At 46.6% G+C, this 26,455-nt stretch overlaps 1 protein-coding gene across 3 annotated transcripts in view; it reads left to right on the top strand.

The window, feature by feature from the left end:
* Positions 1-12,866, top strand: part of ZZEF1 (zinc finger ZZ-type and EF-hand domain containing 1) — a 59,571-nt gene extending 46,705 nt beyond the window's left edge. For all 3 annotated transcript variants that reach the window (XM_054646734.2, XM_077188870.1, XM_077188869.1), the window contains exons 46-55: positions 123-223; positions 733-868; positions 1,821-2,180; positions 4,021-4,164; positions 5,059-5,227; positions 7,043-7,141; positions 7,910-8,075; positions 8,719-8,869; positions 9,354-9,425; positions 9,886-12,866. In XM_054646734.2, the coding sequence (XP_054502709.2) occupies positions 123-223; positions 733-868; positions 1,821-2,180; positions 4,021-4,164; positions 5,059-5,227; positions 7,043-7,141; positions 7,910-8,075; positions 8,719-8,869; positions 9,354-9,425; positions 9,886-9,960 (1,473 nt within the window). In that variant the 3' untranslated portion in view covers positions 9,961-12,866. The remainder of the gene's footprint in view (positions 1-122; positions 224-732; positions 869-1,820; positions 2,181-4,020; positions 4,165-5,058; positions 5,228-7,042; positions 7,142-7,909; positions 8,076-8,718; positions 8,870-9,353; positions 9,426-9,885) is intronic.
* The last annotated feature ends 13,589 nt before the right edge of the window (positions 12,867-26,455 follow it).

Below are 26,455 nucleotides of genomic sequence, written 5' to 3'. Positions count from 1 at the left end.
ACTAATTCTCTGCCTACAAAGTGGGAAATAATGCTTAGCTCATCCTTAATGAAATTCAGTCTTTCTTTTCCCCCTCTGATATATTTTTGGGGTTTTTTAATTTCTTTTTGCTCCTTGCTCAGATGACACATGATGCACTTAATGCACCTCTCCACATCCTTCGAGCCATGTATGAGCTGCAGATGAAAAGAACAGAATCTTTTTTCCTGGAAGTTCAAAAGAGGTATGTGAAGTTCTGGGTCCAGCAGAGAAACTGGTGGGTGAAAATCTGAAATCCTCTCAGTGCTGGATAGAAATTCTTCCAAGGATAAGATTTGATTTTCATGTGTGAAAAAGTAAGGAAATAAAGTCCTGCTAAGTTGTATTTATGGAAGCAAGTCACCATCTTCTGAAACACATCACATGCTCTTTTCTATGGTAGCTCCCAGATGAAGATCCACTATGGCTCTAAATTCTGTGAACTGAGGAACAGTCAGGAGCTCACATGTGGCTTCTGGTACTCAGAGCATCTCACAGAGACACCATGTTCTCACAGAAATGAGTGATTTTTGTAACATTTAAATCCTTTGGCTCGTTAGAACAGGGGAACAGTTAACATGATAAAAATAGGCAGAGCTTAATCTTTCCAAAACAGAAGGTGGGAAGATTTAATTTACATTTAATTGCCCTAATTGAGTTTGCATTACTTTGGAAACACATTTGTGTATTTTTGATTTCTTTGCCTGTGTGAAGGTTTGATGGGGATGTGATCACAACAGATGAGAGGATCCGGACGCTGGCTCAGAAGTGGCAGCCCAGCAAACGCCTGAGGCTGGAGGAGCAGAGCTCCAAGGCAGTGGATACAGATATGATCATCTTACCCTGTTTGGTATGGACACCTCTACAAACAGAACAGTTGGAAAATAATCAATGTTGGCATTCATGCCTGAGAAATTTTTTTTATACATCTGAAATAATCTGTTATCAATGTTTTATGTCCAAATGAATGAGCAGGTAGAAGAAGCAAGTATTTCTTCCTTGTTATTCTGTCCTTAAGGAAGTGAAAGAACTTGATTCCCAGGTCAGGAGAACAAATTGTGATTGCAGGCTGTAATTTCCTCCCCTTACACAAGAGAGATTGTATCTCATTGCTGTAAGCCCATGCCCTGCTACTGTTTTAGCTTATCACTGTTATCTTAAATTCAGCAGAACAAGGAAGCAATGAATTTATCTTGTGAAGTAGACACTACACTTGCAAGCTTTGGGTTTTGCCTTCAATTGCAGGGTCCCACAGTTCTGCTTTATTTTGAGGGCTCACTCCTGGCCATGAGGTGTCACCAGCACAGCTGTTTATCAGTTGCATAGCAAAGGGGAAGGAGCTTCCTGAAGCAGTTTCACAGAATTATAAGGAAAAAAATAGGCCTTTCCACAGCTCATACAGAGGCTGTGAAATACCCATGCCTGGAAATTGTCCAAACTTAACTGGACAAAGCCCTGATTTTGAAGTTATCTCAGCCTTAAGTCAAATTTGGAGCAAGTGATCTCCATAAGTCCCTCCTAGCTTGCCTCATTTCAGCTTTACCTCTGTAGGTGAATTTCAGTCAACACTTCTGGTTAGAATTCTGACTGCTGTTTCCACAAATGCATCAGTGTATAGTGAGGTGTGTAGACATAAACAGTGTTTCTCAGGAAATCTCTAGCTGTGTGAGAGATCCTACTTTTGTGGGGTTTTTTGCCAAATTCATTTCTAAATTCATCTTGCAGTTTGACCGCTCAGATATCCAAACATAACAATAAATTATTAACAGCCTGTTTTCAAACTTGCATTCCTCTTCTTGCAGTCAAAGCCTGTACTGTGTGATAAAGCAACAGAAGAAACCAATCCTGTGGCCCAGAAACTCATCACCAACACAGAGAGTGACCTGCAGCTGAGCTATGCCAAGCAGCGCCGCACCAAGAGCTCCATCCTCCTGCACAAGGAGCTGGACTCCAGGAGTAAAAAGGCTGTCAGGGACTACCTGTACCGTGTCAATGAGGCTATTGCAGTTCTCTATGCCAGGCATGTGCTGGCATCCTTGTTAGCTGAGTGGCCTGATGATGTGGCAATAAATGAGGAAATCCTAGATCTCAGTGGCCCAGCCCATATGACATACATCCTGGACATGCTGATGCAGCTGGAGGAGAAGCAGCTATGGGAAAAAGTAAGTGGATTTCACTTAGACATGTGAACAAAACCTGTGCCCACATGCCATGAGACTCTGACTAACAGAAATACTTGCAGTTCCTTTTTTCAACTAAATTGAAACTCCGAAATTTAAATTAGTTCTGAAAAACAGTTGGAATCTGTCAGTGTCTTGATGTGCTGATCTTGTTAAGAGAAAATGAAAAAAAGAGCTGTGCAGAGAGAACTCTATCAGTTATGAAAGAGAAACTGGTAAAATAGGCAGTCTGGTTTGAAAATAGACAATATAGTTGGTAATCTAGAGAAATTGGTAAAATTGGCAGTGCCTTTTAAAAGCTGCTTTTTCTTAGATCTCAATGTCTATATTGTAATACCTGCTACTCCACTGATGAGCTGCTGGTGGAAGTGATCTTGGAATTACAATAGAATGTTGTAATGAAAGTGTCAGCTCAAGGCTTCACAGCAGTCAAAGCAAATCAAGTGCTGGGAATCTTCAAAAAGGGAATGAAAAATAAAGCAGAAGGCATTGATATGCCACTGAACCAATACTGTGCACTTTTTTGGACTGCAGTGGCTCCCTCATCTCATTAAAAAATTAAAATAAGATGCAGTACAACTGGAAGAGGCCTAAAGAAGAATAGCAGGGATTATTACAGCCATAAAATAATTTCAGCATGAAGAACCAGCTGGTTTTCTTCCTTCTGGATCTTTCCCCTGTGAGGCATTGAGGGAGAAGGAGTAATGGAAAAATCTGTTCTCTGGAGGTTTAAAGCAGTAAATAGCATGCAAAAGTTAAGAGCCAGTATTATTCACTGGCCCTCCCAGTAAGAAAACAAAGGAGTGTCAGATTAAGGTAATAAGTGGCAGGTCCAAAACAAACCAAAAGAACAGGCTCTTGACACAGAAAGTCATGGAAATTGTTGCCCCAGGGTGTTTTTATGGGTTCAGAAAAGGGCAGGATGAACTGATAGAATAAAATCTATTAAGGCATATTAAATGCAAAAGCCTAGCCTTTGTCTTAGGCTGTTCTGCATGTGCAGAGTGCATCCAGGAAACTCTGCATGCTGCTTTGTTTTTTAAACTCCTTTTCCCAAGAAATCAGTTTTTGGCAGATTTGGAGATGAACCTGCTGGCCTGAGCTGGTGGATTGCATTTTGTAGGAGGAGTTGGGAGATGGTAGATGAAGACATGGCCTTAATGAGTTGCTCTGATGACATGAAAGGGCCTCAAGTAACAGAATTCCTGGATTCAGGGCATTTATGCACGGTTATAAAAATAAGAAAAAGGGAGACTCAAGTGGTTCTGATTTATTTTTAGTGTGTCCTGATAGAATAAAGGGCATTTTTGGGTAGTTTTAAATGCACAGGACTTGCATCTGCTGCTTTCAAAACTTCAGCCATCTCATTGATACTTTATCATTTCTTCTTATGTACAGAGTTGTACTTTTTTGTTTTTGAAGGCTGAAATAGATGACATGTTCTATTAAAATCAAAGCCTGTAGATATAGAAGGTAAAGGTGCCTGTTTAGAGTGTTAACAGAGTTGTTTATCTCACTTGATTACAGCTTTACTTTCCTGTTAATTACTTTATGGATTAGCCTTGATTAGTCAGTTGTGTAAGAGACACAGCCAATATCCATCACGTTTTTATCAAATAAAGAAGGAAAAATCTAGAACAGAGACAGAGTGAAATCTTTTGTGCTTATGGAGATGACACTTGCAGGCAGAATTTCTGAATTTATCTTGCTGGTACCTTGGTTCCCTCTTCCAAAATACTGTGTGGCTGGACATGGCTGAATGTACAGTTGTAAATGTTCTTTTGACAGCAAATTATATTTCCATGACATTTCTCCTCCCCAGATTCTGCAGAAAGTGCTGCATGGGTGCAAGGAGAGCATGCTGGGGACCATGGCCCTGACAGCCTGTCAGTTCATGGAGGAGCCAGGGATGGCTGTGCAGATGAGGGAATCTCAGCATCCCTACAACAACAACACCAACTTTGAGGTAGGGCAGGCAGGGGTTACAGGCATGGCTTGAAGCTGGCATCACCCAGGGGGTGCAGCAGAAGCCTCTCAAAGTTCCACATGGGTATCTGTGGGACTGAATTCTGTGCTTGAAGCACCTGTGAAATCTGCTCAGTCTTCCTTGGAAAAGGCTGATGTCAGATAGCTCAGGCCTTGCCCTGCAAAGAAATGTGTTCAATCAGGCACTTTCATGGAATTCTAATTCAGTCCTATGAAAAGTGAATAACTTACATGGTTTTGCTGTGCGTGTGTTTGAAGCAGATCAGATCTGTAAATGGTTTCAAGGCCTTAATGATCAAATGTTTCTACCCTTCCTTCCAAAGATTTGTTTCAGTTGGCCTCTTCCAGTTGGCCCTTGTGCTGTTAGATGAAAGTAGGAGTGGTGTCTTTTTTCTTGGTTTTATCATTTTAGACTCTTTCTCTGACACAAATAGTTTCTGATTTTCTTCTCTTGATACTGTTTGATAGCATTTTTCTGATATGGTTTGGTAAGTAATTATTGCCTCTGGGCAGTCTTGGGATTTTTAATTTCCCTGCTGCTCTGATTCCTCTGATTTTCATTTTTAAAATGCATATAACCCCTTAGGTTCTGGCAGTGAGATCAATATCAGCAACAATTACTGCTTTTAAAAAAGGAGAGCATTGCTGACAATTCATTTTACATGCTTAACAGCTAATGTGAACAATAGGCCATGCTTTACATTTGTTAAATTGGCTCAGGGTAAAAATATCAAAGTAAAAAACCTCACAGAGATGCTGTAATATTTTTGCTACCTCCATTGTGAAAGTTCACTGTACTCCATCCAGTGAAAGTTCAGTGGGCTGTGGGCAGTACGGTGTGACAGGACACAAAGCTGCTGTGTTTATTTCTCAGGATAAAGTTCACATTCCTGGTGCTATCTACCTTTCCATCAAGTTTGACTCACAGTGTAACACAGAGGAGGGCTGTGATGAGCTGCTCATGTCCAGCAGCAGCGACTTCCAGCAGGACCGGCACAGCTTCAGTGGCTCCCCCCAGAAATGGACTGACTTCGAGCTTCCAGGTGAGCAGGGCTGCTCAAGGCCATGCAGGGTATGGGGGGCTCCTCAGAGAAACTCCTGATGAGTTAAATATCCTGAGGTGTATAGGGAAAAGGCCAGTCCTTTCCTTGTGCCACTCTCTTTGCTCTGACGTGCTGCTCTTGCATTTGTTTCTGCAAAGTGCCTTATCTGTTGTTGTGCTGTGACCTTTTCTTTCCACCACTCAGTCAAAGCATGCACTCAGCTACTGGAAACAAATTTGATCTTGATTCTGTTCCAACACAGTCCTTGTTCTGCACGATATTCACTGACATTGTTTATGCCTTGTCTTACTTTCCACAGGAAGCATGTTTTTTTAATTTAAAAAAAGAAAATATATGCTTATCTCTGTCTCTGTGCTCTGCTGCTGCTCTGAGCAAAGAGAGCCAGTGCCAGCACCTTGGCTCCAGCTGGTGCCACAGAGCACAGCTGGAAAAAACCCAGGGTTTGACTGCCAGCTGCACTCTGGATTCTCTCAGCACATTTGTGAGAGCACAGTGAGGAGCAAATGCCAGAGAGCTCAAGGACTGCACAGCCCCTGCTTCTGATCTTAACCCGCTGAGCACTGGGCACTGCAGGAAGCTCTTGACTTCAAGGACTGCCAGCACCTGTAAAGAGATTTAGGAACTTTCTTAGCAAACCAGTTTGGGTTACAAGTGCTGGCTTTGGGTTACAAGGTACTGGTTAAAAGCAGATGTGTGTTCTGTAGAAATATTTTAGATTTTTGTGAACTTCTATCTGTCTTCTCTTTCATCCCTAAGAGCTGCTGAGGTTTGCCAAGGAGCTGAACTTCGAAGCTCATTGTTTAGAGCAGCTTTGGCTGTGAAACTGGAGTTTCACCTTGTGGAAATTCATTTCCAACCAAGGCTGTCTGGACTAAGGCTCTTGATTCCAGCAGGTTTTAGCTGAAACCAGACATTTGAAGGCTTCTGAGCTTTTCATTTGATTGAAGGGCTTTCTCCTATGAGTAGGAGAGAGCACTCTCTCCATTTCATGATAAAAAGGGAAATTCTTTTATAGATATTTCATTCTAAATCCTAAAAAAGAATTTTCAAAATTTTTCTTGTTCATGAAACTTTGAAAATTCTGCTTCCCAATGAAACCTAACCTGCTTGTCCCAGGGTGAAAGGCTTTTCCAAGGGGCAGAAAATTATTTTAACAGCTCTAATATTATAGAGCACAGTAGGTAAGAAGATGTTTTGTGTAGCATTACAGCCACCTACCAGGTTTATCTCTGAAGGTGAAGATGCTACAATGGCCAAAACCTTTTGAATGTTTTTTGCCTGATTGTGAAGTGGTCAAATGTTTTGATAGTCCTTCTATTAAAAGTGATTAAGTTTCTTTTCTTCCTTGGAGTAAAAATATTCATTTTAATTTTCTGACAATACTTTCAAATATTTTAAACTTTTTGTCCAATGAATTCAAGTGTTGTTGCAAAGAACTTGGCTGCCTGCACAGGGGTTCTTGTTTCATAAATCATAACTCATCCAGTAACACTATTGGAAAAGTGAAGTTACATGTGGAGAATATGGAGTTTCTTTAACTTCCTCTATTTAGTTGTCAAAAATGTAAAAGACATTATCCTTCCTATCCAGTATCTTTAGACAGGGGAAACTATTGTGGGTTTTGCTTCAGCCTCCTCTTTTTGTGCTTCATAGTTACCAAAAAATAAAAGACCACCTCTCTTGAATGAAGACATCTAGGATTAATTCATTCAGATTTTTCATTTAAGTTGTATTTGAGATGGCAAAACTAACTCAGAAGATGGTAATGTTGGCTTTCTTCTTCCCTGCACACAGGAGACACCCTCTACTACAGATTTACCTCTGACATGAGCAACACTGAGTGGGGTTATAAGTTTACAGTGACAGCAGGTCATCTGGGCAGGTTTCAGACAGGTAAGAGATGCTCAGAATGTATTGAAAAGGGCCTTTTTTAGTCATTTTGCTGAGCTTTGAGAGACCTGTGGTTATCCCTTTTCCTTGAGTTAGAATTTGCATTCAGTGTCTTGGAAATAACGTGATCAGTTTTTCATGTGATCAGTTATAACATGATCAGTTCAAGTTGAAACTCAACTGATGTCTCTTATTTCCTGTGATTTTGGGGTAGAAACACAAAATCTTCACTGAGACTTGAAGGTTACAATTATAATAATGTAATTTGCATGCAAAATCTCATTATAGGATAGTAATTACACGGAGTATTTAGTAAACACTCCAAGATGCCATAATTGGAAACAGAAATAATGGTAATTGCATTTTTCCAAAGTGGGAATCCATTAAAATAAGATGGTTCTGGGTCTAATTTTTTAGCATAAGAGGTTTTGTTAGTTTATTCCAGAGTTTAAATATTTTTAATGAAATAGAGGCTGATGGATTATTTGCTATCAGCAAAACTCTACTGCATGTCATAATAGGGAGAGCCTGTGTTTTGTTTGCCTTATTTGGGCAAAAAATTAATTTTGGATATGATTCTTTCCAATTTTTATGTCAGTTTTGCCTCAGGAAAGAGTTGCCATGTCAGGATGTAATTTAGAGTTATCTCAGATTTTTGTTTGCTATTTTAATCCAATATTCCTTCCTTGCAATGCTTGACTATATGAACAAAATGTCTCCCTACAAAACCGAACAGCTGTTTGAATTTTCTTTTTTTTTTTTTTTCCCCAGGGTTTGAGATTCTAAAGCAGATGCTGTGTGAGGAAAGGGTAATTCCTCAGCTGCCCCTGGCCAGGATCTGGGAGTGGCAGGTGGGAGTGGCGTGTCGGCAGACGGGGCACCAGCGCCTCAAGGCCATCCACCTGCTCCTCAAGATAGTGCAGTGCAGCAGCCAGGGGTGAGTGCACTGCTCCACCCCTGCACCAAAAAGGCACTAAACTGATACTGTTTTCAAGCAAAAAAAAAAAAAAAAAACCCCTATGATTTTGTTTTGTTCATTTGTCTGTCAGATGCAATTTACAGTGCTTGATAGCTTTGATATCATTTCTGCTTTGATAGCAGGAATGTTTTACTCTCTTTGCTGGCCTTTAAAGAAGTCTAATGAATTAAAGTGTCATTATTAAGAAAAAAATCACAAATTAGGACAAAGGTAGATCTCAATTAATTTTCTAGAAATTTATTCTCTTTGTATTAGTTGTACTGCAGAATTAAGGTAAGGATGAAATAATAACATGGTGAAGTGATGATCTGTTTCTCTGTAAAGTAAACAGCTTCTAAATTATTATTTTTAGTTGTACCACTAAGCCTGTAATTGAGTTTTAGAAGGGATATGTGTCCCTAAGCTTATGTATGTATGGCATGATTATTTCTAGATTCAAGAGCATTTAGCAAAGTTTTTTTTTTATTGTTAACTGTCACAAATGTATGGTTTTGTTCTCTTGATTTTGATTTGGTTTGGTTTCCCCTCCCATTCCCAGAAAAGGGCATAGTGGTTACTCACTATTGCATCACAATTTCATTTAAATTACTTTTTTTCCCAGGGACTGTGACCTCACCTTATTGAAGCCACTTTGGCAGCTCTTCACCCACATGGAAAACAACTCATGTCACGACTCTGCCAAGCCTGGTATCCTCCTTCCTCTTCATCGTGCACTGGCAGAGCTCTTCTTTGTGACAGAAAACAGAGTTACTGTAAGCAATTCCTGTCTCTATCCCTCCTTTCCTCTGTGCTGGGAATGACAGAGTTTTACACAAAATTCAGTTTTCCTTTATCCCTCAGAGCTACAGAAACATTAACAACTTTCACTTATGAAGTGTGGCAGCAAGTTCTAATTAGAGGGGAATTCTGTTACCTTATCCATCATTGGGCTTTCAGTGATAGTCATGACTATTAAGTCCCTAAAGCCACTGTTTATTCTGAGAGCAATTCTGGTTTAATAATTAATTTAAAGGTATTTGCATGTGGTTTTTGTAGAGCTGGTTTTGAACTTTAAATATGAATAGTGTCATGAGCTCATTTCTGTGATCAAACTGTGCTCTAGTTTGGGAGAGTCTGGTGTGCAGTTCTGATACCTTTGGTTCTTTGGGACTCTAATGATTAGCATTTTAATGTTAATTAGTAGAATATCACCTTTGGTGGAAACATTGCTGTTCATTGCATGTTTTCTGGCCACAGGAGCTTGGATCTCTACAGGAGTATTTGCTTGCCTTAAATACTGAAGATCATCTTCATCGCTGCACAGCACAGGTAGGACTGCACAGCCCCAGGGCTGGGAGGGTTTGGGATCTTTGTGGCAGACCCTGGATGATTTCCCATTGCCCTGTGGAGATTATAAACAAGATCTTAATGTACTTGGTCATTACAGTACCTTGACAGGCCTCTGAAAGTTGAGTGAACTCTGCACAAATGCTTTTCTAGGGTATTGGGAGGAAATTCTTCCCATGAGGGTGCTGAGGCCCTGGCACAGGGTTCCCAAAGCAGCTGTGGCTGCCCCTGGAAGTGTCCAAGGCTAGGTTGGACAGGGCTTGGAACACCCTGGGACAGTGGAAGGTGTTCCTGTCCATGAAATGATCTTTAAGATCCCTCCCAACCCAAAGCAGTCCATGATTTCAGGTTTCTCTTGCTGTTCAGTTTCATACAGTTTCTTTACACTTTAAGCTTGAGGAGAATATCTGGTGTGACTTTGTTTTCCTTTTTTCTCTTCTAGGCCCTGAAAAACATTGCTGCTATCAGTCTTGCCATTAACTACCCAAACAAATCAACAAGTTTCTGGAATGTTTAATACTGGCTCAGGCCGGAGTGCATGGGATAGAGTAGTTTGTCCATAGGACATGGGAACAAACATCTTAACTCCATTCAGGAGAAGTTCCTTCAGCTTCAGTGTATGAGCACTCTGCAGCCTTTCTTCCTTCCTTCCACCTTGATGTAGAATTTGTAAAAGTAACAGCTCACTTCAATGAAAAAGCACATCCTGAAGTAACTCATGCGTCCTACAGTTATGTATGCACATATTGTAGCATGTTAGAGTAAACAGAACAATATTGTTTTTTATTCAGAGGAAGTAAAGGAAAGAAGGTGGCTGAAGTATGAGAATGAAAGGCCCCCACGTTTGTATCGTCTGCTCCTGAGGAAACTTGATCCATGAAAGTGTCAGCTTCAGAAAATAGTGCTGAACTTGGGGTGATGCCATCAGCAGCATCTGTTGTACATCTTCAGGGTGAAGCAGGCAAATCACAATCTGGTGCCTGCTGCAGCAATGGTCCATGCTTGAATCCTGTCATTTTTGCTTTGGAGGCTGCTTCCCAAGGAAAAGGATTGCAATTCTTACTAAACTACAGGTCGTAAAACAAATTGTGGATGATTTGCAAAGCAGCTGAAGGATTCCAGTTTCACAGCATCCTCGTGCAAGAGCTTTATGTTTCTCCTGTTCTTTGGGTCACCTGTTCTTGCCTTGCTTTATCTCCAATGCATTATTCCTAATAGCCCATTATTGTAGTGCAGAGAGCAAAGGCTGGCCTTCAGTCACAAGGCAGTGGTGATATGAAGACCTGAAGAACTAATATGTTTCTGAAAAATCACACCTTTACAAGAAATTATGAGAAGAATGTTTTTTTCCTTCAGTTATTCTGATATTAGTGGTTTAGGAGGTCCTTCTTGGCAATGTTGGGAACCCAGACTCCCAGCACTCAGGGTGGGGTTAATGATCAATCCACTCTTATCTTACAGAGCAATAACCACATTTCTCTTAGTGAACATGGATTGAATTGCAGACCTTCTATGCTGCAATAAATTGGCTTTCTTCCTGCACAGCTACATTGGTTATTCCCTTTCCAAAGAGTCAAAAAGAACACAGAGAGATTTGGGGGTGTATTTTGTGCACCATTGCACAGTTTGTAGAGCTGGTCTTGTCAAATATAAATTCAGATTACTTTTAATGCTAGATATTTTCTTCTTTGCTTCTTCACCCCAACACTGGAGAATGGGAAAAAAAGACAGCCAAAAGCTCTGATAGTAACTGAATGCAAGTTGTGTGAAGCAGTGGCTCTGTCAGAAGGAAATGTATTTATTGACCCTGCTTGTCCCAAATTTGAGTGGTGCCCAAATACCAGTGCACAGGAGCTGTGCTTTGGGAATATCCTCTGAACTGATGGTCTTCTCAGCTGGGGCTGGAGTTTAAGGGTGGCCCAATCTCCCTCTGAGAGGGAAACATGCAGTAATACATCCCTTGGATTTTTTTTGATGGCCTCTTGTGCTGTAGAGTTTTGTTTTGACTTCTGTTCAGCCAAATGCTTGAATCAGAATGGGATTATTCTGCTTGAAAGACTTAAAACTGAAGACCAAGAAGCACCATGCTTTCAGGAATGGAGTGGCTCTCTTAGCAAATGAGAATGCCAGGATTCAGGAGAAGTGTAGTATTTGTGGAAGACTGAAAGGAAGCAAAGAGATGCTGCTCTGAAAGGTCTCCTTGAGCATCATGAATTGATTTCCTTAAAGACATCAGGATGGGAAGGGAATTATCAAGGTTCTGGTGTACCTTTAATGCACAGATCAAGGTGTTTGAGTGTGCAGCCTCCCTGCAGGGCTGTCAGGGATCCTGGGGAACCTCATCTGCTTCACTCCTCATTGCTGGAACAGGTCCTGGCCAGGGAGTTCTCCACCAAAGGAAATGTTCCTAAACTGATGCTAGGGAGCCATGTGGATGGGACAGGTTGGAAATTGCTTCTCTGGAGCAGGAGGACTTCCTCATCACTGCCTCCATGGGCACCCATGGCTGAGGAATCAGGATCTGCACTGGGCTGCTGTGCTGGCATCTGCCCATCAGTCAAAGAAGGATTTTTCTTTTCTCACATCAGGGATGAAGACTGTAAATAAACCATTCATAGAACCTGTCACAGCTCTGTCACAGTCACTTTTTTTCTGTTGGACTGTCCTTTTGCTTTCTGGATGAAGACATGAGGCTGCAAGGATGACACAGGAGTGGCCAGAATTCCTTGCTAGGCATTACCACTCAACTTACTCTACCAGCAGTGACTGGCCTCATGAGTCAGTCATCTTGCCCTGAAGGAACTGTCTAGGAACAGTGTCCACTAAATATAATTTCTACCCACTAGATGGAACTGAAGGACTGTGACCTGAGTTGACACTGAATCTGTTGCTGCCTTATAACTCAAATCATTAATTATGGATTTTTTAACAGACGAGAAACACTGATTATTTTTTTTTCCTTCTGGTAGCTCTAAAGAAAGAGGAATAGAATACCAATAATGAATATTCATGATCAATCACATTTTAAAAATTATGCAGAAGTTCCAAGTGGATGTGAATGATGATATTGAATTGTATAAAACTGTCTGGAAAACAGGTATGCTGAAAAAAATGTGCCTAATATAAGAAAAACTAAAAAAGTTGTCCTGCCTGAATCACCTATGATGTGTTTAAAACAAATCATATTGTTCCTAATGATACATTTGACTTGCTTTCATTAAACACTTAAAAACGAGAGTTTTATAATTTCTTTTCTTACGGGTTTACTACTTTGCAATTTTTATCAGTTGTTTAAAATATATCAGACCTTTAGATTTATTCCAGTTCAGTTCAACATGTAAAAAGAAAGCTACAGATGTGGGTAAAATATGCAAATGAAGAGAAATATATTGTAAAAATTCTATAAAATCAAAAAAAGTACAACACGGTGTCTGTTTTTTGTTTGTTTTTCTCCTCTCCTCACTGAATGTTTAAGGCTGGAATTTGTAGTGAGATCCAGGGTTTTTCTTAGGAATCCTCATTTTCCATGCCTGTAAGCAAACCTGCTTGTCCTCATGTGGTTGGTAAATATCTGATATTACACTGAGCTATGTAGGACCCAGACTTCTGGAGTCATCTCTTAAATTCCAGCCCTGCTGTTTACATTCCAGTGGCCTTACCCTAAAAATTCAGTTTTCCTGTGGATATCCATTGGTTTCAGTGCCTGTGTATATTTACTTTGAGACCTGAAACACATGTCTGGAGGCCTCAGATGTCTCCTGTAAAGCTGAGATTTGCCTTAGTAGGTGTTGATTCTAATTAGTGATGTTTATCAGCAGAGGTGCTTGTGCCTACCTGCTCCAGTGGGTTTAATTGAAAAGGTTGTTTGCCTTGGGTTTGGCTGGAGGAAAGGGCTGTGTCAAGTCAACATCTTCCTGTATTTGCCTAAAGCTGCAAGTTGTTTCCTTGGAGAATGGGCTAATTAGGTAATTTTATTCAACACAAATAAATAATAGGATTGTGAGGGTGTGGGAGAGTGAGGATTGTTCCCTGAGGTTTGAGGTTTCAGCTGATAAGCCTGAAAAAGCTCAGTGTAATTGCTGTGAGCTGTGCTGTGGGGCCAGGCACTGGAATGTAACAGGGCAGCACCTCCATAGCACCTTGGATCTGCTGTTCAGGTCAAGTTCACTGAGACTGTTTTTCTTCCAAGAGATCAAAAGTAGGCTGCCAGTTAGCTTAGAGGTGGGTGACTTTTAAAAAAACTGCTTTTTGGAGCAGGCTGAGCTGTGCTGAAAACAGACCTGGCCCAATCCCTGTGTTTTCACAGCCCAACTCAGGTCTGGTGTTTCCAGTGGGTTTTGTACCTTCACAAACACAAGGGCAACACCTGCCTGTTGATACCATTTGAAACCTGGAATGCCTGTCTGCAACTCCCTGGAATACCCTGCTATCAAATCTGGGCACACTGGGGCAGAAAAAATCCCAATAATCTGATTTACTCCTTCCCCTTTTCAATGGTGAATCCCCCTGATGTGAATTGTGTTGGGTCTGCTGGGGAGGCACCAGGACAAGCATCATTCCTGTTTCCAGGGGACAAAACCACAACCCTGGGAGCCTTGAAAAGCATGACCTGGCCTTTAGGGAAAGTTCTAGAATGTTGGAAAACACATTAGGATATGTAAAGAGGTTGGTTTTCAGGACTGGACCAGGAGGCCAGGCTGGATAATAACTGGAACAAAGAATATCTGTTGGTAACATTGCCTGGAAAAACAGAAAAAAACCCAGGGTTTTGTAGGGGAATGCTGAAGTCTGGCCCACCTCACCTCTGCTTTTAAAGCAAAGTAGTCAGCCCTGATTCAAGTGAATAAGAGAGAAATCCACTGTGAATAAGTGAGAGGTGAAAGAAATGAGATTAAAGCTCATTCTTTCCATGGCAGTCAGGGCTAATGTAATCAGGTCTATTCTGCAGCAAAATCTTTCCTGATTTTTACCTAAGAAAGAACAAATAATAAAGAGCTGGTACCCAGCTCCAGCCCAGACTGCAGTGGGCCTCATATGTGGCTATGCAGCAATAAACACTTGGGGAAAAAATCCCCAAACTCTTTTCCTCCAACTGGAAACATCCACAAGCATTCCTGATAAATAGATGGGAATCTTGGGCAGTTTTGTAGTGCTCCTTAGAATTTAGAAATTCCTATTCCTTGGATATAAATAGAATCAATGTTTGGATTTAGGGAGCTTGGGAAAGAGGGGGAGAAGGGATAACTGGTCTGTGTCAAAGATGGGGTCTTTCCTCACAAGTTGGCTGGGGAGTTTTTCCTTCTAATCCTTTTCTGACAACAGCAATGAATTATTTTTTCAGCTGGTTTCTTCTTTCCATTCCCCACTTCACTGTCTGACTTTCCATAATCTTACTGCATAAATCTTACTGCATTTTGGAGGTTTTTTCTTAACATTTGCAGTGCAAATAACAAATATTTAAACTTGTGTTGCATGGAAAAAGTCAGTTTTATGAAACCTAAGGAAATGTGAATTGAAGTGCCTGCAAATGTTTGTCAGTGGTAGCTTCTCTTACAGGCTCATTTCCAAAACACTTGGTTGGCATCTCCTCACAGCTGGATCATCACATCCAGTAGGTGTTGGTAAGGCCACACTGAATTCTTTTTAGCTCTATATAATGAGTAATTCCCCTTACACTGGCTCAGGGTACCCAGAGCAGCTGTGGCTGCCCCATCCCTGGAAGTGTCCAAGGCCAGGTTGGACAGGGCTTGGAGCAGCCTGGGACAGTGGGAGGTGTCCCTGGCCATGGGATGGGATGGGATGGGATGGGATGGGATGGGATGGGCTTTAAGGTCCTTTCCAATCATATTCCATTATTTTCTGATCTTTTACACACCTTTGTGTTGTGGGCTGGACCTCTGACCTCACTGCCTTTCAGACACCAAAGGTTTTAACTTCCTCAACCACTAAGAACCAACAAAGCACCTGAGGAATCACAGGAAATGCTTCCCTTTGGGATTTTATACTTTCTAATCAGCAAAAGCATCCTGTGCAGATTTTCCTCTCCAATAAGTCATCTATGATAACGCTTCGACGTGCGTACGTAGGTAGACATTCACTGGGGCTTCAGTTCATCACCGTGCTTATCTTGGATCAAGTTAAATATGGAATTAAGGTGTAATCTAAAGCACATCTAGTTCAGCTTTTAAAGGTAGGCTTTAAATTGGGTTTGTTGCCTTGGAGCCCAAACAGACCGTGCTGTTGATGGGAAGTGCGCAAATCGCGTGGCTTTCCCTGGCACCCAGCAGAATCTGCAAAGGCAGGAAACAAAAAGATGAATTCTTGAGTCAGGAGAAGTGTTGAGTCAGGAGACCTTTAGTCTCATCATTCTGCTCGAGAATAAATCATGTCTGTGTTTCTTACCCTTCTCCTCTACATCAACCACCCACAGAAAGCTCATTCATCAAAAACGTCAATGGTTTTCCAGAAATCTCCCCGCTCCCACCTTGGGGTTTTTATTCCCCTGAGCAGCAGGTTGGGCTCTTTTCTCCTCACCAATGTTTTTTTCTCAGGGGGGAATGAAGGGGGAGATTGTTTGTTTGCTTGTTCTGGTTTTTGGTTTTGTTCCTTCCTACTGTGACTTAATATTTAAAAGGAAAATTTCATCCTCTGTGGGGTCAGTATCGGATACACTACTGGATTTTAAACAACATCATTTTTTCCCCCCACTCAATTGCCAGTTTCAAAATACACCGTGATGTGTTTGATCTTTTGCCACCTTATTTTTCTGCAGAAGATGGCTCATCCCCTTCAGAGGTGATGGCATCTGGGAGGGTGTGCTCAGTGCTCCTGCTCTGGCTCCTCCTGTTCCTTAGGTCGAGGAAGGCAATCCTGTGGGGGCAGGACCTGGGGAGCTGAAAGGAGCTGTTTTATTTACCAGAAACTCAAAGCCTCACTTTTGCACTGGTGATGCTTTGCACCAGCAGGGTGCTGCTGGGCAGTAATAGTTTGTCTTTAATTAAACCAGCATAGAATTGATGGGGGATATCCACGGATGAAGTGCAGGGCCTGATTTCCAGTGCCTGTCCCCTGTGCTTGTGCCTTCCCTGCTCTGTAGCAATTCCTTTGCTCCACGAGGCTTCCTCACAGCCAAAAACCACTGTCAGACGAGCACAAGAAAGATCCCTCCAGATCCTTGGGGGTTTTTCCCTGCTTTTTTCCAACGCTCGATTCCCCTTTGTGGGCTCCAGTGAAGGCTCTGGGCAGCCGTGGTGCCGGGGCTCTCCAGGCTGAGTGGCTGCTGCTCTTTGAGACTTTTTCCCGCACTAAAATCGCGTTTCCTCCCCTCTCGTTGCCTCAAGCGCACCCCGAGCCCTCGCCAGGCAGCCGAGCCCGGAGCTTCGCCAGCGGGGAACGGCGTGAGCCGAGCGGGGCCGGGAGCGCCTGATCCGTGAGGGGACACGGACCGGGCCTGGGGACTGGGGGAGCCCGATCCGTGCGGGGACAGTCACACAGGGACCGGGACTGCGGGACTGGGGGAGCCCGATCCGTGCGGGGACAGTCACACAGGGACCGGGACTGCGGGACTGGGGGAGCCTGATCCGTGCGGGGACACGGACCGGGACTGGGGGAGCCTGATCCGTGCGGGGACAGTCACACAGGGACCGGGACTGCGGGACTGGGGGAGCCTGATCCGTGAGGGGACACGGACCGGGACTGGGGCTTGGCATTGCCTGTTCCGTACAGGGACAGCCGGACACGGACCGGGACTTCCGGGCCCCACAGCGCCTGTTCCGTACGGGGACAGCCACAGTCACACACAGCCCGGTTCCGTACGGGGACAGCCACAGTCACATACGGCCCGGTTCCGTACAGGGACAGCCACAGTCACACACGGCCCGGTTCTGTACAGGGACAGCCACAGTCACACACGGCCCGGTTCCGTACGGGGACAGCCACAGTCACACACGGACCGGGGCTGCCGGGCCCGCATCGCCTGTTCTGTACAGGGACAGCCACAGCCACCCACGGACAGGGGTTGCCGGGCTGGGGAGCGCCTGTTCCGTACGAGGACAGCCGGACACGGCCGGGAGTGGGGCCCGGCATCGCCTGTCCCATCCAGCACAGCCGGACATAGCCCGGGGCTGCCCGCGGCTCCTGCCGGGCTCTGCGGGCCGGGCCAGCTGCAGATGCTCCAATTTCCCCGGCTGAGAGCAGCTCTGAGGCTTCTCCGAGCTGCAAGCCCCGACCCTGCGGGGACGGCTCTGCCTTCTGCAACACGTGTTTCATTGCTGGGCTCCTGCAAAAGAGGAGTTTGCGTTCCCTGCGGGAATTCTGGATTTCCCATAGAAAGCAGCGCCCTGTCCCTCACCTTATCCCGGGGCCAGCTCTCTGTGGCAGCCCTGGCCTCCCTGGTTTGTGTCCAGTTTGTTCCCTCCTCAGAATGTGGCTCGTGGGACACAAGTGACCCATCAGCCCTTTATAACCCTGATGGGCACAGCCACTGCTGGGCAGTGCCAGTGGCCCATCATCTGCCCAAGGCCATCTCTGGCTTTTTCCTTTTAAGACTTTTCCTCCTTGCTGTGGAGTGGCTGTATGTGAGGTCACACAGTTGTCAGTACAACTGATCCTTGCCTTTAATTACAAACTAGTCTTTTGGAAAACCTCAGATAAATTAAAGCAGGAAAAAATTAAATTGCGGCTCAGCCCCAGACGGTGAGCAGTTGGTTCACTTGGGCATTCAGGCCCTGTCTGTGGCAGAACTCAGCCCCAGTGTGAATCTCTCAGGGCAAAGGCTGCTGGTGGTGTCTCCCCAGCTGTCCTCAACAGCCCCTGGCTCCCAAGCCTGGCTCTGCAGTCCCACCCTCTGAGCTTCTCTTTGGTGGCACAGCCCAACTCCGGCCTCAGACAAGTCTCTTCTGGCTGCTGCATCTCCCAGGAGGTTTTTGCTGCACCAGAGCCTCACTTTCTGCAGGGGCTGCAGAAGAAACAAGGCAAGACAGGAGCCTGGGGCTGTTTAAGGGTGCTGCACCCCTGGACACCGTGTGATGGCTGTTGGGCTGACCTGCTGCTGTTCATGGTTTTGCTTTAGGTGCTGCCATCAGGGCTCTTGCAAAAGCTGCAGAGCCCAGCAGCAGCATTTCAGCTCTCCCTCTGTGGGTGCCTGGGATGGGAGCAAGGGAGTCTTGAGGCTGGTGTCCAGCTAAAGCTCTGGGCAGGGCACCTGCACTCCCCATCCAAACCCTGGGCTCCTCTACAGGCCAGAGCAGCAGCCCCAGGCTGCAGCTGCAGAGGGTAACAGGAAAAGCAGCATCTGACAGGCAAAGCTGGGTGATGCCCACAATACCCCATCACAAACCATCCCTTCGGGGTGCAGAGCTGGGCCCTGCAGTGCTGCTGGAGCAGTGGAGCAGCCCTGTGCACAGCCCCACATTTCCAGGAGCTGCTCAGGAACCCCAGCCTGGCTCTGGCCCCGGGGGATGCTGCAGATTTGAGGCAGATTTGTGCTCAGTGCCTGTGCTCCTGCTCTGAGTTTTCAACAATTGCCTTCGGCCGTGACCCAGCGCCAGGGTTTTCCCGGAAAACCCTGCCAGCTCATAAACCCCTTTTAATCTCTCAAGAAGGTCCTTTGTGCAGCCTTTTGTCAACAGGGCCTGTCCCATTGCTATAGCTACGGCCCCTTTGCTGCCGGACACACCTGTTTGTTTTTCCAGCTCCTTTCTGTTGCAGTCAGATTTCTCTGCCACCCAAATAAAAATCCTGAGAAAAGCCCTGCCCTGGTCCTGTGCTGTTCTCACCCTTGCCAGTTAAGGAAACTCCTTGCTCCCCTGGGATCTGTTTTCTGCAGGCACTGGGTTCAAAGCAGCCTGCTCAGCCAGGGGCCCTTGGTATGGATTTGTTTTCTGGTTATTGCCCTTAAAATTTCTGCGTGGAGCAGGGCTGGGGATGGTGCTTGCAGCCAGGTCCCCAGGTGAAGCAGATTCCTTGGAAAGGGTCAGGAATGGTGATGTCCCATGGCCCCTCAGCAGAGACTTTGCAGATACACCATGGGGGTTTCTCATGGAATGCTTCTCTCCTCATGCATAAAACTCACCCAAATCAGTGTTTTTGGGATATCAACCTCATGGCTGATATCCCAACCTGTCCACTTGGGCAGCTGGAAGTGCCCCAGCCCCTGAGCTCAGCACAGTGTGGGGAAAGGCTTTTCCCCTGAAGGACTCTGCTTTCCCTGGCACCAGGAGCCTTCCCAAGGGTTTGCACTGCCTTCTAGAGACACTTGAAAAAGGAAAATATCCCACATTCATGAGCTGTGGTTGTTGTGCTCCCAGAAAAAAAAAAAAAAAAAAAACAAACAACCAGAGATGGAAACCACCCAGGGGAAGTTGCCCTTCATTTGCAAGGTATTTTTCCTGCACCAGGTTTGGGTGGTGATGGGTTTCAAGAGCAATTCTGTGAGCAAAGCTCATTGTGACCTTGGTGGGGTGAGTCGATCACAGGAATCCTGGTTTTGTCTCCCCATGTTTCATTTCTCCCCCTTCAGATGCAGCTGAGGTTTGATCCCATCTCTAACACAGAGATGAGGAGCAGGATCCTCTCTCTGCCTCCCTCCCTGCTCCTTGGCAAGGCTGAGTCACACTCACTGCAGCTGAGTCACCAGGAACACCTCAGGGACCCTGGGACACCTCAGGGATCCTGGGACACCTCAGGGACTCTGGGACACCTCAGGGAGCACCAGGATCACTGGGATCACTGGGGCATCTCAGGGATCACCAGGACATCTCTGATGTTGGGGAAGATGAAACAGGAAAGCCTTATAAATATGATTGCCTGTCAAAAGATTTTGAAAATATGGAAACTATAAGCGAGATTGAAATGAAAGCAAGCTTTGAGATACCTCAGTTACTGAACAACTGGAAAACAATGGCGTGGCCAGCTGAAGGTGATCCCCTTTTGATGGAACAACACCCTGTGCTTGCAGACAGGCCCAAGGCTCAGAGCAGACCCTACAGCTTGGCAGAAGGGGCCCAAAGAGGAGTTTTTAGGGTTTAAAATGTTACACAGTATGGTAATGTAATGATTCTTATAGGCTGTATCTAAATGCTGTAGGATTTGTATCTTGTACTGGATTGGTTAGTGGGAATCAGAATATTCAACACAGAAGAAGATTTATTGTATTGTAATGGGAACCTCGCTCTCTCATCCTCTTATCCTCTCTTTTACTCTCTCATCCTCTGTACCACACTTCTGCCTTCTCTCTCTTTACTCCTCTCAGGCCTGCTCTGAGCTGTGCCTGGCAGCTCCCAGCAGGGCCCTGCACCCAGGCCCTTTGCAATAAACCCCAAATTCCTGACCTGGCTGCAGAGATCTCTGCTCTCCATCCATTCCCACCCTCCTGCCCCCAGTGCTCCTGCAGGGTGGGATCCCAGGACACCTCCAGGATGCTCTGGAGCCAGGTAGAGCCAGGCAGCCTTGGGCTGCAGCCTTAACCATGCCCCAGAGCCCCAACTCTTCCTCCTGGCACCCAAAGTGCTGCTGACAAGAGCAGGGGATGCACAAATCCAGCCAAGCACAGACACCTGGTGTTGGTGGGAAGGAGGGGCTGGGGCAAGGGGCAGTTCCCAGGATTTGGCCCCACTTTTGTGCAGCAGAAGAATTAAATGAGACCTTTTTGCTTCACCCAAATGTTATTGTTCTTTATTGTCCCACTGCTTTGGCACGGCTTCTAAATATTTAATGTGTTGGAAATTGAATTTCTGATTAATGGGAGGTATGTGGTGCATGGGTTATGGTTTTAAAAGGGGAAAAATGGCCTTTAATGCTCTTTAATAAAAGAAGACTGGGTTTGGCAACACCACTGAGGCTTTGCACCTCGTCTGCCCCTGTGCTGGGCAGTCCCCAAGCAGGCTCTGACCCTGGCACTGTGTTCCAGCTGGAATTCAGGATATCCCATGAGTCACATCCCCCATCCCAGCCCTGTGGGGACGCACTGCTGCAGGTTTGCAGTGATGCTGCACATCTGGAGCACAGGCACATCTGGGCAGCTGCTCCAGGAGGGACAGAGCAGGAAGGGGAACAGCTGGAGGATTTCAGAGATGTCCTGGCTCTCCCCCTGCTCGTTGTCCCACGGGCAGACAAAGCCAAGCTGGAGCTGGGTGGAAAATGAGCGTTTTCAGGAGAAATGGGTCACACACAGCTGGGTGTTCTGTAAGCCCGAGGGCTGCAGGGAGCAGCGTGTGGTGTCAGCTGCCCTGAGCACGCTCCCATTTGTCTTGGAGGAAAGAAAACATCCAGTTTTGATATTTAAGATTTCCAGCAGTGGAAAATTCACAGCAGCCACGGGCTGGGGAGCCAGGCGCTAATTGGCGGAACTTGTAGGAAGAGTGTCCCTCCAGCTCTTTTCCACTGGAAAATCCAAAAGCTTTCTCCAACTGTTGATTCCTTGTAAAAACTAAAGCAAAACATGCTGGGTAGGGAAGTAGGGGTTAGGGAAGATGTTGAAAGTGTTGGAGCAGCTCTTTTCACTCCGTCAGTACAAATATTTACATTTTTTTTATTGTAAAGTTACTCTTGTTTGGAAATAATTTGTTTTATTTTGCACTCTGTTACCAGCTTTGACAAATCACAAAGAAAACAAAGTGACTTTGCAGAAATATGATGTTTTGGCTAAAGAAGAAAAACTGTTTTTATTTCCTAATTTTTCCTGGGAACATTGACATTTTGGGGCCTTTTCCAGCTTGGAAATTTCAGAGCGAGCTCTTGTCCCTGTTTCTCCAGCTGTATCATAGAATAATAATTCTTGAAGGGTTAATAAATCTTTTAATAATTTTTTAATCCATCCTGTACTGCCTGGTTCTGGGGACTGGAGCCATCTGCCACTTCCTATTGCTGTGCTCAAACCCACCCAGAGCATCTGCTGCTCCCAGCACAGGCACTGCTGGGATTGAGTAAACCAATTAGAGATAATTAACACAGAGTGCTGCAGGTCGCACCTCCAGATCATGCAAATAGCATTTGAAAAGAAAATCTTCTCCTTTTGCAAGCCCATCTCTGGCTGGGTGAGCACAGGTGTGTTTTCTCCCCTGTCCCTCCAGGTGTGTGAATGGCTCCAGGTGATTTCCATGCCCTGGGGGGGATGGAGATGTTCAGGTAATTAGTGCTGGGAATAAAACCACAGCTCCTGGGGCTGGGGAATCACATCCCTGCCCATGGTGGGAGAAACAGGTAAGAGGGGAGGGATGGGAGAGGTCCTGGGAAGGCTCCAGGCTCAGTTGTTCTTCATCAGCCATGTGCCAGCACATCATGGCCACATCCAGCCTTGTCTTGGGGTTTTCCTTTGGGATTAAGGACCCTTGGAAGCACTGCTGTCCCCAGAGCTCTTCTGTGGGGTGCAGCAAGGTGGGCACAAGCACTTTGCTTCCCCCACGGTGTCCCCAGGGTGGTGTCTCCAGAGTCACAGTGCTTGTCAGCCCTTTCCTTCCCAAAATCTCCTTTGATTCCTGCACAATCAAACCCCTCCAAGCCCAAACCCCCCAACCCCTCCATCCCCAGCTCTCAGAGCCTCCTGTGGGTGTGGAGAGGCTCCATCCCTTCCATCCTGCAGGGCCATTCCCACCAGGAGCTTTGCTGCAGGGCTCTGGGGGTCCCAGCCCCTCCCCAGCAGCAGGAGCCTCCCTTGGGGCTGTGCTGGGAGCAGCTGCTGTTGAGGTGCTGGGCCCATCCCATGGTGAGCACAGCTGGGAGGGCTGGCCCTGGGTGTCCTCTGTCCCAGCCATGGGGAAGCTGCTCCTGATGGCATCCCTGGCTCCCAGCTCATTGCTCACCCAGGGCTGGGGGTTGGCACGGGGTGGGTTGTGGGACAAACACCTCAGTATTTGAGCTTTCTGCTGGAAACTTTCCCTTTTTGTGCAGCATTGAGGGAAATTAATCCAGGCTTGCAGGTGCAGGGAGCTGGTTCAGGTGTGGCAGCAGGACAAAGTCAGGGTGGAAAGGGGCCAGTCCCTCCTCTGAAGGCCTTTGCAGGGCACCCACAGCCCTGGTGGTGAGTGACATCCTGCCCAGGCTGGGTGTGCAGCATTTCCTGTGTGAGATCTGCCTGTGCTCCCAGCAGGGCCACAATCACCTCCTGCCCTGCATCTGCTGCTCTCAGCTCCCCAGGTGAGCAGCTTTGCAGGATCCCTGCCCCAGCCTCTCTGCTGTGCCCCTGAGAGCTGTGAGACACCCTGGCATGAGCTGGGCACCAGTGCAGGGGAATGGGTCCCCTCTCCAGCACTGTTTTGTGGGGTGCTCCAGGGAAGAGGCTCAGCAAAGCCTGGGGGAGGCTGGTGGGGGTCACTGCTGAGCCTGGGCAGTGCTGGAGGCTCGTGGCTCCCCCAGGGCCCCGTGGTTCCCTGCTCTCCTCTGGCACATCCTCTGCCTCCATCGCTTCCTTCCTCCCATCCCGTTTTTCCAGCAGAGCTTCTGCTGCTGTCTCCTGTCCCAGCAGCTGTTTTATAGCACTGGCTATTTTGACTACTCAGTTAACTATTTATCCAGATGGAGCAGCTCTGCTGTCATGGGCCTGGCATGTTTTTTCCATACACAAATTCTGTGTCAGAGCGGAGGCGACAAATCCCAAGGATCCCTGAGAGGTGTCCTGGGTGTTTGCTTTGGCCACATTCAGCACCCCCAGCTCCCAGCCCTTCTCCAGCCCCTTTTACACCAAATTCTGGGGGTTTTGTCCTCCCTGTCCCTGCTCTTTCCCTCACACAGGTCCCACCATTGGACCTTGCCCTGGCCCAGCTGCAGTAAGGAACTGGCTGCCTTTATTTTCCTAGCACTTCATTTTAATCAAATGCAAATCCCCAAGGCTTTGCAAAGCTGGTGCCCTGTGCAGATGTCAATTGCTCTGCCTGGGGATGCTCTTTGCTGCCCTGGAAGGACTCCCTAGCCCTGCTGGGAGGGGTGGCCCCATGGCCTTTCCTGGCTCTGCCCACTATTGAGGGTCCCCAGCCCCCAGTGAGGGAGCTCAGGGAGGATTTTGTGACTTGTGCATCCCCCCAGGGCCCAAAGGCTTCCCTGGGGTTTGAATCTGGATCTCTGCAGCCCCACTTAGGGCACACACCCATACCCACTGCAGAGCTCAGCAGATTTGCTGCTTTTTCTCCCTTTCCTGTTGCTGCAGGAGGACTCTTGGCTTACAGCTGCTTTTTGTGGTGCTGTGATCACCTCTGCAGCCCTCCCAGCTCCCCATCTCCACCAGGAATGGGACACAGCTTCATCTGAGCACCTTCTTGAGCAAATCCCTCAGAGCATTTTCACCTCCCTCCAACCCTCCAGCTGGGCTGAGCCTTTCCCCAGGAGCCAAACCTGTGGCAGATCCCAGCAGAGCTGAGGGTGCTCTCACCCCTGCCAGCCCCTGGAACATCCCAGAGGCCCTGCTTGGCTGCTCAGCAGTATTTGCATTGAAAATCCCAACTTTGAAATGCAAAAAGTGATGTGATGGAAGCAATTGCAGCAGGCAGTTTACAGAAAAGCCTAAATATTCATTTAGAAACATCGTGTTTTTCCTCTGCCCTTGAATTTCATATTTATTTCCTTTGCTCCATCCTGGGCTGGGCATGAGCAAAGGCTGCCTCAGCTTAGCCATGCTAGAAGGGACCTTTCTCACCATCTTACAGCAAAACTAGCTGAAATTCAGAAAGCCATTGCAAAACTCTCTCCTCCAACATTTCTTTTTCTCCTGGCCCTTTTGTGAGCAGCGAGGCTGAGGTTTCCAAGCACACTTGTCACTTGGTGCGTGAAAGGAAAGTTGGCAGCTCCCCAGCCCATTGTCACAGCCCCTTATGAAACTCAAGGATTTCAGCTACATTTCCTCCCTGCTGACCTTATCGAGGTTCTGCATGTTTTTGGCATTTCTTCATGCACTTGCAGGGTGCAAAACACCCAAGGCACCCTGAGGTGCCCCCAGCCCTTTGGAGGGAGGCATTGCCTGGGTGAGGGGATTTTAATGAAGATAAATTGCTCCCAGCACGATTTGTTTAGTAAATTCCCTGTTGTTCTGTCCCTGAGTGGTCAGGCAAGGTTTGCTGAGGGGCTGGAGCTGGTTTGTAGCTGATGGTTGGTGCCTGAAGGCACCTTGGGGTGCATCACTGTATCCTGGGACTTTGGGCATCCCATCCCCTTCACAGGGCTGGGATTCCTGGCAGGAACATGTCCATGAGGGGCTGAGTGATGTAAGAGTCAGATCAGGTCAGAGATGTTTATTTTCAGCCTGTGCTGGTGGCAGGACACGCTGCCACCCTCAGCTGCAGCCAGCTGGGCTCCGTGGGCTGTGCCCAGGGCGGGAGGGAGCAGCCCTGCTGTGTTTGTGTGACACACAAGGGCAGCCCTGGCCAGCAGCCACCCAGCAGCAGCACCAAGGGGTTTGCTGGGCTTCCTCCATCCAGTGCCTGGCCAGGGAGATAAGAGTGGGGCAGGAAGTGTCTGACTCCATGCTGGGATGGAGGAGCTGGAGGGCAGCACCTGAGTCCCTCAGCAGTGCTGGGGATACCCTGGGGTTGGTTTCATGCTTTCCTGTGAGGTCCCACACTGGGAACAGTCCCAGTGTGGCCGTGGGGCGTTGGAGGGAGCAGGAGGTGGGGCAGCACTGCCAACATCCCCATCCTGCAGCCACACAACCACCCTGGCTGGGAGCCTGCAGTGCCACAAGGGGTGGGCACAAGCACCCCAGGGTCAGCCCCACACTCACCCAGAAAGGCAGGCTGGAGGTGGTAAGGGTGAATGAGTTAAAATTGGAAGAGGAGAGGTTTAGATTGGGTATTTGGAATGAATTCTCCCCTGTGAGGGTGGTGAGGCCCCAGCACAGGGTGCCCAGAGAAGCTGTGGCTGCCCTGGAAGTGGCCAAGGCCAGGTTGGATGGGACTTGGAGGAGCCTGGGATAGTGGGAGGTGCTCCACACTTGGAAGGGAGAGCTGGAATGAGCTGATCTTTGAGGTGCATTCCAACCCAGATGATTCCAGGACTGTGTGAAGCCCCCCCATGTCCCAGGGGAATGC

The sequence above is a fragment of the Agelaius phoeniceus genome, chromosome 20 (genome assembly GCF_051311805.1).
Source record: "Agelaius phoeniceus isolate bAgePho1 chromosome 20, bAgePho1.hap1, whole genome shotgun sequence".
Classification (NCBI taxonomy): Eukaryota; Metazoa; Chordata; class Aves; order Passeriformes; family Icteridae; genus Agelaius; species Agelaius phoeniceus.
This window is presented reverse-complemented; position numbering and strand designations above follow the sequence as displayed.